Source organism: Benincasa hispida, chromosome 3 (genome assembly GCF_027475165.1).
Source record: "Benincasa hispida cultivar pf3 chromosome 3, pf3_genome.v1.1, whole genome shotgun sequence".
Lineage (NCBI taxonomy): Eukaryota > Viridiplantae > Streptophyta > Magnoliopsida > Cucurbitales > Cucurbitaceae > Benincasa > Benincasa hispida.
In genome coordinates, this window is record NC_143480.1 from 18,134,001 (window position 1) to 18,152,311 (window position 18,311).

The 18,311-nt window shown below is 34.4% G+C and overlaps 2 protein-coding genes across 2 annotated transcripts; one reads left to right on the forward strand and one right to left on the reverse strand.

Annotated features, from left to right (window-relative positions):
• Positions 1–11,015: 11,015 nt before the first annotated feature.
• On the forward strand, positions 11,016–11,824 carry LOC120073915 (uncharacterized). The gene has a single exon (XM_039026830.2). The coding sequence runs from the start codon at positions 11,198–11,200 to the stop codon at positions 11,792–11,794; it is 597 nt and encodes a 198-aa protein (XP_038882758.1). The 5' UTR covers positions 11,016–11,197; the 3' UTR covers positions 11,795–11,824.
• A 1,823-nt stretch (positions 11,825–13,647) lies between these two features.
• On the reverse strand, positions 13,648–17,460 carry LOC120074332 (zinc finger (Ran-binding) family protein). Its single transcript, XM_039027421.2, has 7 exons — positions 16,747–17,460; positions 15,470–15,867; positions 15,324–15,351; positions 14,773–14,846; positions 14,475–14,650; positions 14,161–14,241; positions 13,648–13,933 (listed from the first exon to the last, which is right to left on the reverse strand). Exons 1-7 carry the CDS (start codon positions 16,961–16,963, stop codon positions 13,885–13,887), a joined length of 1,023 nt encoding a protein of 340 aa, XP_038883349.1. The 5' UTR covers positions 16,964–17,460; the 3' UTR covers positions 13,648–13,884.
• Between the last annotated feature and the right edge of the window lie 851 nt (positions 17,461–18,311).

Below are 18,311 nucleotides of genomic sequence, written 5' to 3' on the forward strand. Positions count from 1 at the left end.
TCTTTTTTTAAGTTTTCCTCTCATTTTTCTGGTTTTTGCTTCCTTTTGTTCTATTTAATTTTCTTTCCTTTTTTCAGTTTTTGCTTCTTCTCTTTCTCTTATTTTTAAAATATTTCTTTCCTTTATTTGAATTTTTTCTTCTTCCTTTTTTTTTCCACAAGAATTGTGAAGTTGAGTTCCGTACGGAGGACTTGAAAGTACTTAATTCATAAGTGACTTAACACCAACAAGCCAATCATCAAGTTTGATTATTATAACAAATAATAAATATAAATAGCAAATGAAAGTCTATCAGTGATAGTCACTAATATTTTCTATCATTGATAGCTTAATCTTTGATTATATTTTCATAGTTAATAACTACTCATAGAAATCTATCATTGATAGCCAACTTAGTCAATTTAGTTAATAAAATTGAATCTCGAACTAAAATGTAAGTGGAATGCCTAGAAGTTATCACTAATAGCATGTTTATCAGTGATAAAAGCTATCATCGAAAAGAAAAAAGGGCTTATAAATGTTTGGGAAGGACAAGAAATGGGCAAAAAGGTGTTCAGTGGCTATGATTGATAGAAGCTACTACTGATAACATGTTACCAGTGATAGAAGCTAGAAGCTAATACTAATAGCATGTTATCAATGATAGAGAACTATCACTGATAGCATGATATCAATGAGATCATTGATAGCATCTTATTAGTGATGTTATCAGTGAAAGAAGCTATCACTGATAACCACAATATGAGTGATATTAGTGATATCGGTGATAAAACTTAGGTGATATCTATATATCGAGTTTCTTTCAAAGGTGATAACCAGATATAGAAGTCTTTCATCGATAGCCTTAAGTGTTAATATTTCAAGGTTGATTCTAATTGATGAAAGTCTATCAGTAATAACGACCAATAGCTGTTATCAGCCATGATAAAAATATTATTAGTGATAACTACTATGGTAATAAAAGTCGTTGGTCTTCTTTCAAAGTTGATCACTATTTATAAATCTATTATTGATAGCCACTGATAGCCTTAAGTAGTAATATTTCAACGTTGATTCCAATTGATGAAAGTGAATCAATGATAGCTACTAATAATTGATAGTAAATTAAAAGCTAATATTTCAAGATTGTATTAATTTTTCTCAAATTGAAAGTCATCGCTGATAGCAACTATCATCGATAACAATTGATAGAAGCTATCAGCGATTATCACTGATAGCTACTATCAATGATAGCTTTTAATTTGAGAAAACCGGGAAGAAGCGAACAAAATGGTGGCTAGACATGGGTTTTTTAGTCTTTTACCATTTTTTTTTTATCTATATATGCAATTATTTTATCCTTGTACTACATATTCTATTATTTTGGGCTTGAATTCTATTTATGCAACTAGCCCAAAAAAAATCCAATAACGTCGAGTCATTGTTGAGCGACTAAAGTAGACTGTAGGAAATAAGTAGAAGATGAAGATTGAAGAATGAAGTTGAAGATAAAGGGGTGTGAATCATGATTTAAATAGTGAGAGAAACAGGAAGAATGAAGATTTAATTACTTTTTGGGTTTTTTTTAATTTTTTTTATGTTTTTATCATTTTTAATTTATTTTGTTTAGGATTGCTCAATTTTAGTGGACTTTTATGTTTGGAAATGATTTTAAAATGATTGAAATCACTTTTGTCATTTTCAAAATCACTATGAAACATTTTCAAAATCACCGTGAAACATGTTTAATCCTTCAAAACTAATTTTGATGATATGAAAATTATATTTAAAAGTGTACATTTGACTAAATTAATTTTGAGTAATTAAAAGTATGTTTTCGAATGATTTTAAAAATGAAAAAAGTGATTTTTGATGATTTTAAAATCACTCCTAAACATGCACTAAAATAAAATGGGTTGTGGATTGGGTTTTTTAAGTGGTTGGGATTAAATTTGAAAAAAAAAAAATGACCCACGTAACCCCTTCACTTATCTAGAAGCAGATACGCATATCTAAAAAATAAAATTGAAAATAAAAATAAAATCAGATACTTCAAATTACCTATTGGACACGTATCTACCACGTATCTAGACGTATCCGTATCTGATAACGATTCTCTACACAATTAGAAGTATCTGTGCTTCCTAGCATGCATCATTTATATTATACGCGTTATAATATATGTACATGCATGATTTATTTAATATAGCATGCTCATGCATCACATAATATAAATGTTATAATATATGCTTGCATGCATTAATAGCATATCCATGCATAATTTATATTATAATTGTTATAATATATATGTTTGTAATGAAATGAAATTGCATGTAGCATGACACTATTTTTTGTTAATTTATAAATGTTATAGTTTACTAAAGTATATCAAAGCATGCAATGTATAGTTTTAATTTATTTCATTTGTTTATAACTATTATGAAAAAGTGAAATTAGAAATTAAAATCAATAATTAAGAGTTGCATGCAAACCTTAGGTTAAAAATCATCTTTTAAAATTATTTTAAAACACGATTCACATAGGCCTAAGATCACTTTTCTAATGAGATTAGAAATTCAAGTTTAATCTTTTAATTAGTTTAATAGGATTAAATTGATTCTTAATTAAAAGATTAAATATTGTAATAAATGTATCTATAAGGGACTTTTTGTCTAAGGCAAGTTATGTCTAGGCTGGAGTATTTAAGTTGACGAAAACGTAACACCTCTACCTTGGAACTTACCTGGAAAGGTGAATTAGATAGATTTATTACATGCATGCAAGTTTGATTAAAGTTTATGAAAGAGTTTAATGGACCTTAATCAAAATCATTTAACTATCCAAAGGCAAGTGTTATTTTGGGAAAAATTAAACAATCACTTAGTTAAAATCAGTAGCCGAATTTTTCTAAGTTAATTAACCATAGGTAAAACGCTCAGTGAGGGGAAAATGGGGTATATGATACTTCATTTCATCCTCTTCACGTTTCTCCTTAAAGTTCATACCGTGATATTTATACTTGGCCTCGAGGCACCATGGGTGTTCCCCTACGGGTGGCATTGGTATTGATCAATATCAAGGTCAATGGAGAGAGTGTTTATAGTTAGTGGGAGTGAGACGTGTGACAACACATCCCTCGGTCTCTCTCATTAGTTTGAAGTAAAGTTTCATGCATGGCCTTGTGGCACCGTGGGTGTCCCCACTAAAGGATGACATTTTTGCATGATGCTTTATTCAAACTCCAATAATGGATAGGGTTGCTTTAGTTTCATATCCCAAACGATTTTTCCCTACGGTTGGTTCATTGGGGCGAAACTCTAGGACCTAAAATGAAAGATTATACTTACAAGAATTGTTAAGTGAGTTTAACAAATTTTGGACCGAACAATGGTGACTGATAGTTACAGTAACAAGGTGTTGTTCTGTCTATTGGTTGAGAGTGTCTCATTTTAGTGAAGGGGCACTTGATCACTCTACGATGACTTTGTCCTGCCTCACTGAAACATTATTGCAAAATAGATGTCACTTAGGGTATATTAGTCTATTTTTGCTAAAATTGATTGGTTGACTTGTTGGTTTAATGTAAATAAACTAATAATAAATAATGTGTATGGTTTCAGTAATCTTATATCACAATGACTTCTACGACATTAAATTTACTCGTTGCTGATAAATTAACTGGCGAAAATTACACTTCATGGAAAATCACGATCAACACAATACTTATCATCGATGACCTTCGTTTTGTCCTTATGGAGGATTGTCATCCCATTCCAGCTTCTAATGCTGCTCGAAATGTTCGAGAAATATAGGAGCGTGGGACACGACCAAACAAGAAGATTCGAGCATACATCTTGGCGAGCCTTTCCGAAGTCTTGGCCAAGAAGCATAAGCCCATGCTCACGGCCCGTGAAATCATGGAGTCCCTGAAGGGAATGTTCGGGCAACCGTCTGCAAAGCTCAGGCATGACACTCTCAAGCACATCTTCAATGCTCGTATGCAAGAAGGTGCATCATTTCGAGAACATGTTCTCAACATGATGGTCCATTTCAACATGGCAGAGATGAATAAGTTTGTCATCGATGAAGCCAGCCAGGTTAGCTTCATTTTGAAATTTTTACTTGAAAGTTTCCTAAACTTCCATAACAATGTTGTTTCGAATAGGATTGACTACAACCTAATCACCTTGCTCAACAAGCTACAGACCTTCCAGTCCTTGATGAAAAGCAAATAATAGAAGGATGAGACAAATGTTGTTTCATCCTCTAAGAAGTTCCATAGAGTTTCAACCTCTGGGACAAAGTATGTACCATTTTCCTCTGGCACCCAAAAAAGTGGAAGAAGAATGTGGAAAAAGGAAAGCTAACCCACCAGCTGCTGCCCTAAAGGGCAAGAAAGCCAAGGTTGCAAAAGGAATATGTTTCCATTAAAGGAGTAATATAACATGCAACAGAAGAAATCAGAATCAATAAGCACTCTAGCTAAATTTAATTTGAGTTTTAAATATGCTACACATGTAAAGTTCATAAGAGGGTTTGTGTTGTGCAATATCTTTGAAGAACTCTCCACGAATTCAGCTGGAACTCCATGAATTTGAGCTTGAACCTTCAAGTAAACCACCGACAAGATCTTCTCTACTAAACTCAAGAAGGAATATGTGGTGGAAACATTCAAATTGAGTTGGATGAACTTTGGTGGGTTGTTAAAGGTTTTCAAACCAACAACCTTTCTGTTTAAAAACTTAGAGATCTCTCTCAAACCTCAGCATGAAAGTTCAATATAAAAACTAAATTCATGCATGAAAAATGCCTGCATGTAAGACAACTCCTACTTGGGGTTATCATTGAAGAGGTAAGTGGAATTGGATGATATATCACCCAAATTGAGTTTAGTGGATTTTTCCCAGAAAATGTTGAAAAAATCCACTAACTCAATTAACTTTGTAAAAATGACTTTTTTATTTAAATAAAACAATTTTATTTAAATATTTTAGTTTTATAAAATTAATTCAAAGTAATTAATTTAAATAAAATTTAATTTAATTTTTAATTAAACCTTTTAATTAAATTAAATTAAATTATTAATTTAATATCTTAATATTGAATTACTAAAATACCAATTCCACCAATATGATTCAATTTCATATTATTAATATTTAAATCATAATTTAAATATTAATTGATTCTCCAATTTTATTCAATTTTCAATAAAATTAAACGTTTCAATTCATAACCCTAATTTTATCCAAAAATACTCAATTTATTAATTCCAATTTATGAGCTAGTAGAGAAACCTAATGGACTTACAGATCATGAGCTCCAACGATTTGTAATTAATTAGTTAAACTCTTTGAACCAAATTAATTACTATTTGTTAACTATCAAGACATACCACTATAGCTCAATAGTTGCACTCTCCTTACTATATTTGTATTTCTGTCTATTTTAACCATAATCGATAAGTTGATCCTTCACAGGTCGTTCACATTCATAGTTGGATAAAAATTATCGTTTTACCCTTGTAAGTGCATCTTGCTCCTTAAGCTCCCACTAACCCTCTATTGAACAACTGATTCACAATACTACTTATGAATCATGTCCCTCTCTACCATGAGAAGATGGGGCCCTGTTGTTCAAGACTAGGAATCAGCACTTAAGAGAACAACCTATCTGCTAACCCTACGATGGGTAGGAGTGAATTCCATCTTGCAAGACTATGTCCCCAGCTATCTATTCGGTCTTATCCCTAAAATGGGAGGTTTATTGAGCAATGCTGTTGGACTACTTTCACCTATGCAGATTAGAGGATAATCCCGAATAAATAAATGTTCATAGTTATCTCAAGATTAAGATCGAATTATCCTAGGTTATTTTAGTATGAAATAGTCAGTTTAAACAGTAAACGGTCGTCATAAAAAAAGTGACTATTTCAAGGTCCAATCTTATACAAATTCATTTCATAGAATACCCCCACTCACATGTCTCTACATGAATGATTTGTGGATCACATCATTTATATCTACGAAATGGGCTGCATCCAATAGTGTTAACAGGATGAGATACCCAATTTCATCCATATACTTATAGACCATTTAGGGTATATACTATATATAACCTATTTATGTCACTACATAAAGTTAAAGTATTCATACTATAACCATGGATTTTGTTTTTTGGATTTTCATAATAGAACGCAATATCAACAACTTTATTGAATAAAATATATAATAATATTTTATTGATAAATAGAATGTTTAACATGAATTACGAACTGCGAGTTTTAGGACATCCCCAATATCCATTGCAATCAGGAGGAACATTGGAAGAGGAAGTGTCTCAAATACTTGGCAGAAAAGAAGAAGGTCAAGCAAGGTAAATGTGATTTACTTGTTTTGGAAACATGTTTACTGAAGAATTATGATTCTGTCTGAATTATAGATTATGGCACCACTAACCACGTTTGTTCTTCATTTTAGGGAATTAGTTCCTGGCCACAGCTTGATGCTGATGAGATAACGATGTAGGTTGGAACTAACAAGTAGTCTCGACTGTGGCAGTGGGAGGTCTCTAGTTAACTTTACAGAATAAATTCATTTTATTAGAAAATGTATATGTAGTTTCTAGTTTGAAAATGAACTCAATTTTTGTAAAGTGTTTACTTGAACAAAAACATTGTATAAATTTTTCTGTAGATAAAGTGTTTATTTCAAATAATGGTGTCAATATATGTTCAACCGATCTAGTAAATAATTTATATGTGCTAGGGCCATTAGCAACTAAATCCCCCCATAAAACTGTGGTAACTCAACATAAAAGGCTTAAAATTTCTCCTAAAGAAAATGCCCAACTTTGGCACCTAAGGTTAGGACACATCAATCTCAATAGGATTGAGAGGTTGGTGAAGAATGGAGTTTTAAGCAAGTTGGAAGAAAATTCTTTACCTGTGTGTGAATCACGTCTTAAAGGCAAAATGACTAAAAGACCTTTTACTAGAAAAGGTCACAGGGCCAAAGAACCTCTAGAGCTGGTACATTCATACCTCTATGGTCCGATAAATATCAAAGCAAGGGGAGGTTTTGAATATTTCATTACCTTTACTGATAATTATTCAAGATATGGGTATGTTTATTTAATGCAACATAAGTATGAATCTTTTGAAAAGTTCAAAGAATTCAAGGTTGAAGTTGAAAATGCATTAAATAGAACTAATAAGACATTTCAATGTGATCGAGGTGGATAGTTTATGGATTTAACATTCCAAAACTATTTGATGAAACATGAAATTGTATCCTAACTCTCAGCACCTGGTACACCTCAGTAGAACGGTGTATCAGAAAGGAGAAATCGAACCTTGTTGGACATGGTTCAGTCTAAGATGAGTTACACTTCCTTACCTGACTCGTTTTGGGGTTATGCAGTAGCGGCTGCAACGTATATTTTGAACCGCATTCCATCGAAAAGCGTTATCAAAACACCTTTGGAGTAATGGAATGGTCGTAAAGCTAGTTTACATCATTTCAGAATCTGGGGTTGTCTAACATGTGTGCTTGAGGCAAATCCTAAGAAACTAGAATCTCGTTCAAAATTGTGCCTATTTGTAGACTACCCCAAAGGAACGAGAGGTGGTTTCTTCTTCGACCCTAAAGAAAACAAAGTGTTTGTATCGACAAACGTTATTTTCTTGAAGAAGACCACATAAGGGAACACAAGCCTCGTGGTAAAGTTGTGTTGAATGAACTTTCCAAAGAAAATGTTGAACCTTTATCAAGAGCTGTTGAAGAACCCAACACCTCAACAAAATTTGTTGATGTTGGATCATCTAGTAGGTCAAACCTACCTCAAGTGTTGATGGAGCCTCGACGTAGTGAGAGGGTTGCAATGGGTTTAACGAAAATCCTAGCTATGGTAGCTGATGGAGAGGTTGAGGATTCATTGTCTTACAAGAAGACAATAGAGGATGTTGATAAAGATGAATGGATCAAAGCTATGGATCTTGAAATTGAGGCGATGTACTTCAATTCAGTTTGGGATCTTGTAAATCTACCTGATGAAGTTAAACCTATAGGTTGCAAATGAATCTACAAGAGAAAACGGGGTGCTAATGGGAAGGTGCAAACCTTCAAAGCTAGACTAGTGGCAAAGGGTTATACCCAGTTGAGGAAATCGACTATGAGGAGACTTTCTCACCTGTTGCCATGTTAAAGTCTATCCGAATTCTCCTATCCATTCCCTCATATTATGACTATGAGATTTGGCAAATGGATGTCAAGACTGCCTTTCTAAATGACAATCTTGTAGAGACCATTTATATGGGGCAGCCTCAGGGCTTCATAACCCAAGGTCAAAAGCAAAAGGTTTGCAGGCTTAATCAGTCCATTTATGGACTGAAACAAGTTTCTCGATCTTAAAACATAAGGTTTGATACTACGATCAAATCTAATGGTTTTAATCAAAATGTTGATAAGCCTTATGTATACAAGAGAATCATCAATAGTTTAGTAGCTTTTCTAGTGTTATATGTAGACAATATCCTATTCATTGGGAATGATGTAGGTCTACTAACTGAAGTTAAGAACTGGCTAGCGACCCAATTCCAAATGAAAGATTTGGGAGAGACTTAGTTTGTTCTAGGAATTCAGATATTTAGAGATTGCAAGAACAAAATGCTAGCTCTATCTCAAGCATCGTACATTGACAAAATGCTTGTCAGGTATTCGATGCAAAACTCCAAGAGAGGCTTACCACCTTTCAGGCATGGAGGGATATTGTCTAAGGAGCAATGTCCTAAGACACCTCAAGACGTTGAGGAAATGAGATAATAGTGGTGTTGTGGCTAATTTTCGAGAGCCTAGGAGTCACAAGCGCGGGAAATAAATAAAGCAAAAATATCATCTCATCCGAGAGATTGTGCATCGAGGAGAAGTGATCGTCACGCAGATAGCTTCGGAGTACAATATTGTTGATCCATTTACAAAGGCCCTCATGACTAAGGTGTTTGAGGGCCACCTGCAGAATATGGGTCTATGGGACAAACCCCATTTAAACTAGGGTAAATGGGAGATATGTATTGGGCGGTTTATGCCTAGTTTTTTGTTTTGTGTACTTTATATTTTAGTTTGACTTTTACACTGTACACCCCACTGGCTTTAAGTCAAGTAGGAGGTTGTTGAGGTTGATGCCCTAAATCTCGTAGGGTCTCATAGTTTGTAATTCTAGTGTACAAACATTTTATTTATGTAATAAAATATGTGATGTTTTATTTCAAAATAAGTTGCATTAACCACAAACCAATAAACTAATATTCAGGGTCATCTTGTAGCTTAAACAAGTATATAAAGACATACGGGTGGATCATGTTTAAGTGATAATCTAAATGGTCTGTAGTAGATGGATAAGGTTGGATACTTTATTCTGGTGACACTACGAGTATCGCCTACTTTGTAAATATTACAATTGTTGTAAAGTACTACTAATGATCTGATCATGATCATTCATGTGAAGGCATGTGAGCGAGAATATTCCATACAAAGAAGTTTGTATAAGACTGGACCACAAAATGTTTAGTCTCATTATATAACATCGTTCATAATAGAGACTTACATTTCACCAGGATGGCCATAGGTAACATGACCTGAATCTTAAGTGAGTTGTGAACTTCTGCCTATGAAGGTGGTCCTTTGATTTGTATGGGTGAGAGTGGCCAAATCGCCGATTCAATAAGCCTACCATTTTTGGGATTCGTCTGATTGGGGAGCTGAGAACATGGCTACACAAGAAGGAATTCACCCCCCCCCCCTCTCCCTCTCCAATATCAGGACAAGTAGATAAATTGCTCCCTAAGGGCTGGTTCCGGGTCTTGAACAATGTGGCGCCACACCCTCTCCTGGCCCGAGAGGGGTTTGGTCATAGTTGGACTATGATCTATTGTTCATTAGAGAGATTAGTGGTACTTAAAGGAGTTAGATGTAACTATAAGAGTAAAACGGTAATTAACCTAGCTATAATTACAAGCAATTTGTGAAGGGTCATCGTACTATTGGTTGGTTATATCCAATGGACACTGAAATTTATTTGTAGTGCAAAGAGTGTAGCTTTCAGTTTTAATGGAGTGCCCGGCAGTTAACGGATGGTGAATAATTTCATTAAAGAGTTTAATTAATTATTCATGTACCACTGGAGATTCAAGTTACAGGTCCATAAGGTCTTCTCGGTAGCTCAACTGGAATAAATGAGAATAAGTTTTTGGATTAATTTGAATTGTTCAAATTAATTGAAGGAATTAATTATACATGATATAATTAATAAATTTTATTTATATGTGATATAATTACTATAATTTATTTGATACATTATAATATTGACTATTTATGAGAGAAAATAAATATTTGAATATGATTAAAGTGTTAATTATATAAATTGAATTCATATTGTTAAATTTAATGTAAATGTGATTTTTATTAAATGTCGTTAATGAGAGAAAAGAAACTATAGTATATATTGTATATGATACAATGTTAAAACTATAGATTATATGTTATATTTGATATAACATATAGTTTAATATATATTATATGATAAGTTAGTTATCATAATAATATATATTAAAATATTTATTAAATTAATTAATTTATGTTTTGAATGTATTAATGGGAGTTCCCCTCTTTTCTCTCCACTTTTTTACGTGAATGGAAAGCGGTTCCAAATTTCTTCCTCTTCTTCCTACAAAAGGGTTGGTTGACATAGAAGTAAGTTCTATTATTTTAAAGAGGAGTCTTTCCCTGCACATCATCTCAATCCCTTCCTCTCAATCCAAAATTACCAGAATCCATACCACCTAGGTTCTCTGCCCAGAGAATACCGAGATTTACAAGTAGTGTTGTCTCAAATTAGCCATTTTTGGATTATGTTTGTGATTTGTAAAGAGAAGAGGAATTACATGAAGATTGGTTCTTTTAGGGTAAGCCTTTTAAACTCTTCATTCTCTTCTTTTTTTCAGCATGCTGTATTTTATTGTTTTAAATGCATAATTCGTTTGTTTTACTGGAAAATTTGAATTCGATAAATTTTGAAAAATTGAGACGACATTTCAAAGGGTTCATAAATATTATTACAATCCCCCCCCACCACACACAACACAAAAAAAAGGGCCGGCCCAATACGAATTAAAATGGGTCAAATCGCTTAGCCCAGCAATTCTCAGCCAGGGAAACGGAAAGATATGGATAAAGCTAACTCCAGAAGTGGCGAAGATGCTGAGGGAGAAGCAATGGAAGCAATCAGTCTCCACCGATTTCTCGCTTCTAAACCACCGCTTTTAACCATCAATCCACATAAATTATCCCCTATTTCTCACAATCAAATCTTCTTTCCATCTCTACGCCATCACCGGCTTCCCAGGATCAAACCGATCAACGCCACCGACACCGACGGCGACACCGCACCACCGCCGGTTCAGCCGGCAATAACGCCTCCGGAGACAGTTGAAGTTCGGTTTCGGAAGAGGTCGAGAAGGCGACCCAAACAGGAGAGGGAGGATGGAGGAGGAGGAGCGATGGGGAATGGGCGGCCGAGGAAGGCGCCGGTGGAGATTGGTTCGAATAAGCCGAAGAAATGGGAGGAAATGAGCGTGGGGGAGAAGGCAATGGAGGTGTATATGGGAGAGAAGGGTTTGTTATTTTGGCTGAACAAATTTGCTTATGCTTCCATTTTTATTATGATTGGTGGTTGGGTTTTGTTTCGGTTTGTTGGGCCTTCGCTCAATCTTTACCAGTTGGATACTCCACCATTATCTCCGACTGCAGTATTCAAGGGCTAATGATCATCGCAAATACTTTTCTTTGGTTTCTATCTTTAATCCTTTTTCATACATCATCTATGCGGCTGCTTAAGTATTTTTCTACCGAATTTGGTGATTATAATCTATGAACTGGATTTCACTAGATGCAAATCGAAATCGAAAAATATTAGCCATCGAAGTTTTGTTTTAGCTTTTCTGGATTTTCTCTGTACAATCTCGGCCGGCCGACTATTACTCTATTTCAATATCCCCGAACAATTTTACATTTTTTATGTGATCTTTTTTTCAAATTCAACCAGAAATTAGATTTGGTGGAAGATTATATTATAAGTTTTGGAAGATTAAGGGTGTGAAGATTACAATAATCACCTCGATCAATACTATTTTGTATTATCTAATTAACCACCATAAATATTATTTCAACACTCCCATTTTTATTATCGTTTTTATTATTTAGCATTTATCATTTTTTTGTTCTTTGTTACCATGTTTATTATTTCATTCCCAAACTAAAATAGTTTATTATAACCCAAACTAAAATAATCAATACTTTAAACACAAACTATTAACCTAAGAAGTACAGACATAGATACAAATACAATATGTCAATTTCGAAATAACCAAGATACGGATATGTTGAATATATATGTGTGTCTAATTAGTTGTTATGTTACTTATTTTAAGTTAAATTAAAATAAGTTGAAGAAGAGATGAAAACTTGAAAAAAGATCTAGTAACGTTGTTTGGGCGACTAGTAGGAAAGAAGTAGAAGATGAAGATTGAAGAATGAAATTGAGGATGAAGGAGGTGTGAATCATGATTTAGATAGTGAGAGAGAAGAGATAATGAATATTTATTTATGTTTTGGGTTTTTTCTTTTTTCTTTTTATGTTTTTCTCATTTTTAATCTACTTTATTTTGGAGGGCTCCATTTGAGTGGACTTTTAATGTTTGGGAGTGATTTTAAAATGATTGAAATCACTTTTATTATTTTCAAAAACACCGAGAAACATGTTTAATCTTTCATAACTAATTTTGATGATATAAAAATTGTATTTAAAAGTGTAAAATTGAAAACCAAATTAGTTTTGAGTAATTAAAAACGTGTTTTCGAGTGACTTCAAAAATGAAAAAATGATTTTGACGATTTTAAAATCACTCCCAAATATGCACTTAAATAGCTTAAATTTGGGGAAAAAAAAAGAAAAAAGAAAAAGAAGAAAAAGACAACTCAACGTATGCCCTTCACGGATTTGAAAGTAGATACGCATATCTAAAAATTAAAAAGAATTTAAAAAAGTCTGATACTCTGGTGGATTCTCTACACAATTAAAAATATTATAATAATCTAGGATTTAATAACCGGCTTCTTGGTTCAAACGCCTCCTATGTAATAATAATGGTCAATCTTGGCTCTTATTCCACAAGAAAAAATGGATATTTAAACGTGTCATTTAAAAAATAATAATAATTTTTGTATAAAAAGAAGGATGTAAACTTTTGGATTGTTAGCTACTATTACTTATAATACTAGTATGTCCTTGAAATAGTGTCTCTTAAAATTTACCATTTCTTATCGGGTTTTTTTGTACCTCTAGACACTTGTGCCACATTACATAAAATATGCATGAGACACAAATTTTATGATGAGTAGATTCAAATAGGTGAAATTTATTACAGTTAAAAATTTATTTGACACTTTTTAATACGAATACCAAAATTTCAAGTTCTAAGGATATATTAGAAAGAACTTCAAGTTCTAATTTTGAAAAACCCAAGTTAGTAAATACACAGGGATCAACTTGTTTTATGTTGGTAGCCTTGTTTGCTCTCTCTATCATTCCAAACGTTGGAGAAAAGAAGGGGACGAATTTGTGATGCAAAAGTGAAAATATATATCTTATTATATATATATAAATGTTTCAACACTAAAATTCTCAACTGTTCAACAAAAATAGTAATGCCATTCACAGCCAAACCTCCTTCCCTAAGTAATGAAAAACTGATAATCAATACCTTGGAGACTAGAAGAGTTGATTAAGAGATCCGAAAAATTGGTCGAAAGAAACTTGCAGCATAAAAACCATCCAAAGTCTGTAGAAATGTGCTTAGATGGCACTGAGGGGCAGAGAAAGTGAATCTCTCTGAGTCTTGCACCTGTTACAAAAAAACATTTCAATAATGGACGTGCAACAAAATGCAATGCGAGCCTCCAACTCCATTTAACATGCAAGAAACCTACTAAGTTCGCAACAAGAAGAACATACTAATCAGCCATTCTCCTGACACGATCAATAAGAACTTGTGGTGCAATTGAATTATAGCATATACATATACGCATTCGACATGAATGTTAAGGGAAAAATACTAGTTTAGGTGATAACCTGTTACATTGTAAGCGAGATGCATAATTATGATTATTACAATTTGTGCACATCCAATCTCCATTGCGCCACTGCTTTGCTCTGCAGATTCATAGGGTGGGAATGTATTATCTCAATCAGTAAAGAGTTCTTCTGTCAATCAAAATGCAAGTTGTTCTATGGTACTAAAATATTGGGCAATATCAAGCATCACAAATTAGTATTAATCACATAAGTATTGATGGCAATTTTGACCAAAAAGAAAAGGGTTGAATATCACATTATTTTGATCGTCCAAGAAAATGAAATACAGCTATCTAATGCATATTACCCACCCTTTCCCAAGAAGGGCTGGTGCAGTTGCTTGTGGGGGAAACTGCATTGGCATTTCCAAATTTGGAGCTACATTAGAACTTTCGTGCGGATAAGAATTATATAATCCCACATTTGGGTCACTACTGGAGCCCATCATCTGCTCAAAACCTGGGTAAGATTGTTGTTGCTCATTTGCCTGAATGCCAAAAAAAGCACGGTAACAGCAAGCCATTGATCAGTTTCACCAAATGTTAACAGCAAATTTTTCTTTAGATATAAAAAATTTATCCTCCCTTTTCTCCTGTGTATGGGGAATACCTGTCCAATATTCAATCTCTTGTTATCCCAGTGATGAACAAGTTCTTCAGATGCTAACCGTTTCATTCCAAGTGCTGCAATAATCCAAATAAAATTATAAAAAAAAGAAAGAAGGAAAGAAAGAAAGGTGAGTCTAATCCCCCAAGAGGAAGCTCAACTTCAATCGGAATTAGAATCCTAATCAACTTCTATCTCCACTAACTTCTTTATCTCGGCTGAAAACACCTTTTACCTTCAAGGATACCAGAACAACCCTCTCCTTGGGCCAACTAAGTTTTTCCATTCCACTAAAAATTCCTCCTGCGAAACATTACTACTCCATACTCTGGACTATGAATCTACTCATAGTCTCATTCAGCCAACAACAGAGAGGATAAATAGGATAGCTAAAACAATATAAACATCTCTTATGCAAGACACTCCATAGTTCCAATGCCTTTTCATTATAACGTCCAGAAACTATAAAATAGTCCCCCATTCTGTCTCTTAAAGGTAAAATCCTAGTACGACTGTTCAAAACCTAGAGAGACTCAGAGAGAGAGGTCATGTACCTTGTGGTGAAGCATTGCACTTCTTGCACTGCAAGTAAGACAAAGTTCAGTTAGACAAACTACAGGTGGAGACAAAAACGAGAAATTACAAACACGAATAGGAAAAGTATAAAACAATTCTCAGTATTTGAAGGTGGAAACCCCACCTGTGCACGTGAAGAGTAATTATGGAAACCACAGTTGCATAACCAGTCACCATTCCGCCAGCCCTTTGGAACTGAAAGGAGCTGATTAGCCAAACTCATATACGAGATTGCAGAATTATTTCCCCCCAAAGGAAATGTTGGAGCTGCATGAATTCCATACTTATCGGCACCTCCCAGGGACCAGTTAGAGCTCAGGGGATGCAGATGCTGTGAAGTGCCATTTCCTATTAATCCAAGATTTATCTTTGAATCCAATCCTCCTTGGGTCCTGGCAAAATAGTGTGAATAAGTTGGAAAAGAAGCTCCAGGGATTGCAATTGCTGGCATTGCTGCTATCTCCTTTGGTTGTCCACACTTTTTGCACTTCTCTCTTGATGCATAATTGTTGTTAGTGCAACCTATTGCACCAGATCCAGACAAACCCAACCCACAAGCAAACCAGGTATACGCACACCAAGCAGTCCATCCACACCATATACACATACAAAAAACACAAACGACTCATGACTCAACCTAATTTAGCATTTTTTTAAAAACATGAGTTCGCTGGAATAGAAATATTAATGAAGAGCGCAGGCAACAATCCTCAAAGAAAATCTTGAACTGGAGATACAAATGCAATGAAGATTCTTTTGATTACTAAGTCATAAGTCCAGTGAATGGCAAACCAATGATCAAAACGTTATCACTCTTCATATACTTCTAGATCAAAACGTTATCACTCTTCATATACTTCTATGATATATAACACATGGCTTCGCAAAAAGTATAAACTCTAACTACAAATTCTGAATTGGCTGTAAATGATTGCATTGGATGTTCAATAGCTTGCACTCAAGCTATCTTGATTAGTATTCCATTTACCGATATGTTTTAAGTTCCTGTCTCGTTAAATATTCCAAAATTTTGGTCCTATGATAACTCAATATGATCTTGAAGAATTTTAGTGGAGCTAAATTAGAGATTTTCAAAAATTATATGCTCATTGCATTTAGCTGGAAAACTATAATGTTGGAGCATGAGACCTCATTGTAGTAAAAGCCTAACTCGATAAATAGAAACAGTCCAACGAAACTCCATCACCTTGAAATCCCTCAAACAAAACTCCCACACCAAGTGTCAGAAACAGTATTGAGTTAGTGCAGCTTAAAAATTCTAAACTAAACGTAGAATTCTAAGTTTAGCTAGGAAGACCAACAAAACAAAATCGGGAATACAGAATAACTTCCTCTAATACAAAGGAAAAACTGCAAGTACAGTTATTATAGGAAGCTAACCCGTGCAGATCCAGTCACCGATGCGAGGAAGCCATTTGGAGTCTGGAGGCGTTTTATTGTCGACGAGAAGACGAGGTTGCTTGCATCTGTTACAGAAGGATCGGAAAGCATAGTTCCTATTCTTGCATCCACTGCACTCCCAATCGCCTTCCTTACCTTCGCCCATTGTTTGTTGTGACGCTGCTTTTCCTTCTATCCCCTCCTTCCCTCCATCCATTGCTCGAAATACTTGGCTAGCTCAACTGACGGTCAAAGAACAATCAGTGTGCTCGAAGAGAAAAGGAGAGGAGAAGGCGAAAATTTCCGCCTCCAGCACACACCAACCACAGCCAGGGCCGCTCCTCTTCTTCTTCTTCTTCTCTGCGTGGGCTAGCTTGCCAGCGGGTTCTTTTGTGGGCTTCGCCTTCGATGGCCTTTTACGGCACCACCAGTGAGCCCTCGGCGTAAGCTTTGGACTGTAACTATGTAGTAGATTTAGAAATATTCGCAAGTAACCTAATATGTATACTACCCTAAATAAATTGTTTCTTTTTTAGTATAAATAAAAGAGAAATAAGAGCCAATAAAATGTTAAAAACTTAGAGGTGAAGAAAAATCCTTTGGACATCCAACATTAGCGTTCCTCCATCCAAACGCTAACGATTCCTGGAGTGGTGTTTCAATTGTACTTGCAAACTCTCAAGTTAGAAGTTAGAAATTAGGGTGTCGTTGCCAAATTTTGGTATAAGGGATACATTTATAGGGGATTTGAGCTCAGATTCAATTTAATCCTATTAGGATTAGGATATGAATTTTCTAATCTCTAGGAGGCTAGGATCAAATCACATATTATCTTTTATTATTTTATTATATTATTTTATCTTGAATTTTGACTTTATTCTGTTGGCACCCACTCCTAAGTTTGGTCTTGTGGGCTAACTACCTGCTAGTTGTGTGCATTGATGCAAACTTAGGAGTATTTTTCTTACTTTTACGGCTTCTTTAGTTATCCTAACTTATTATTATATGGTGTACCAACTTTAACATTTTGGTATAACCATATCGAGCTTGGCTCCTCCGAGATCATTCTTGGATCTCTGGCCATGCCTGGAATTTCTATCTAAACCTTCTTCTTTTTTTCTTTTTTCTTTTTTTTTGAAAATTTAATTAGGTTCCTGACATGCATCCACCACAATTGGGCAGTGTTAAGCGCAAAACTTTGTGTCGTGCTCATCATTTTCTTCAGGAGTAGACACATGAACTTGGCTTCAAGTCAATTAGAGATCATCCCTCTCTTATTGTGACACGCCTAATTGGGAGTGTTGATGAGATTGTCATTGTATCTAATTAGTTCCCTAGTTTTCATCCTCCTGCACTTAAGCAGAGTTAACTTACCTATCTTTTGCGACAGGTTTTGGCACACATCTTTAGTTCAACTCGAGTTAGTCCCTAGATTTTGGACTTTAAAATTTGGTTAGTTAACTGTGGGTTGGCCAACCATAGTTTTTCACCAAATATTTTCACTCAGAAAATTCTTTGAATCCCAGTTGGGTTCCTCACGGCAATTTTTTCTTCAGTGCATAATC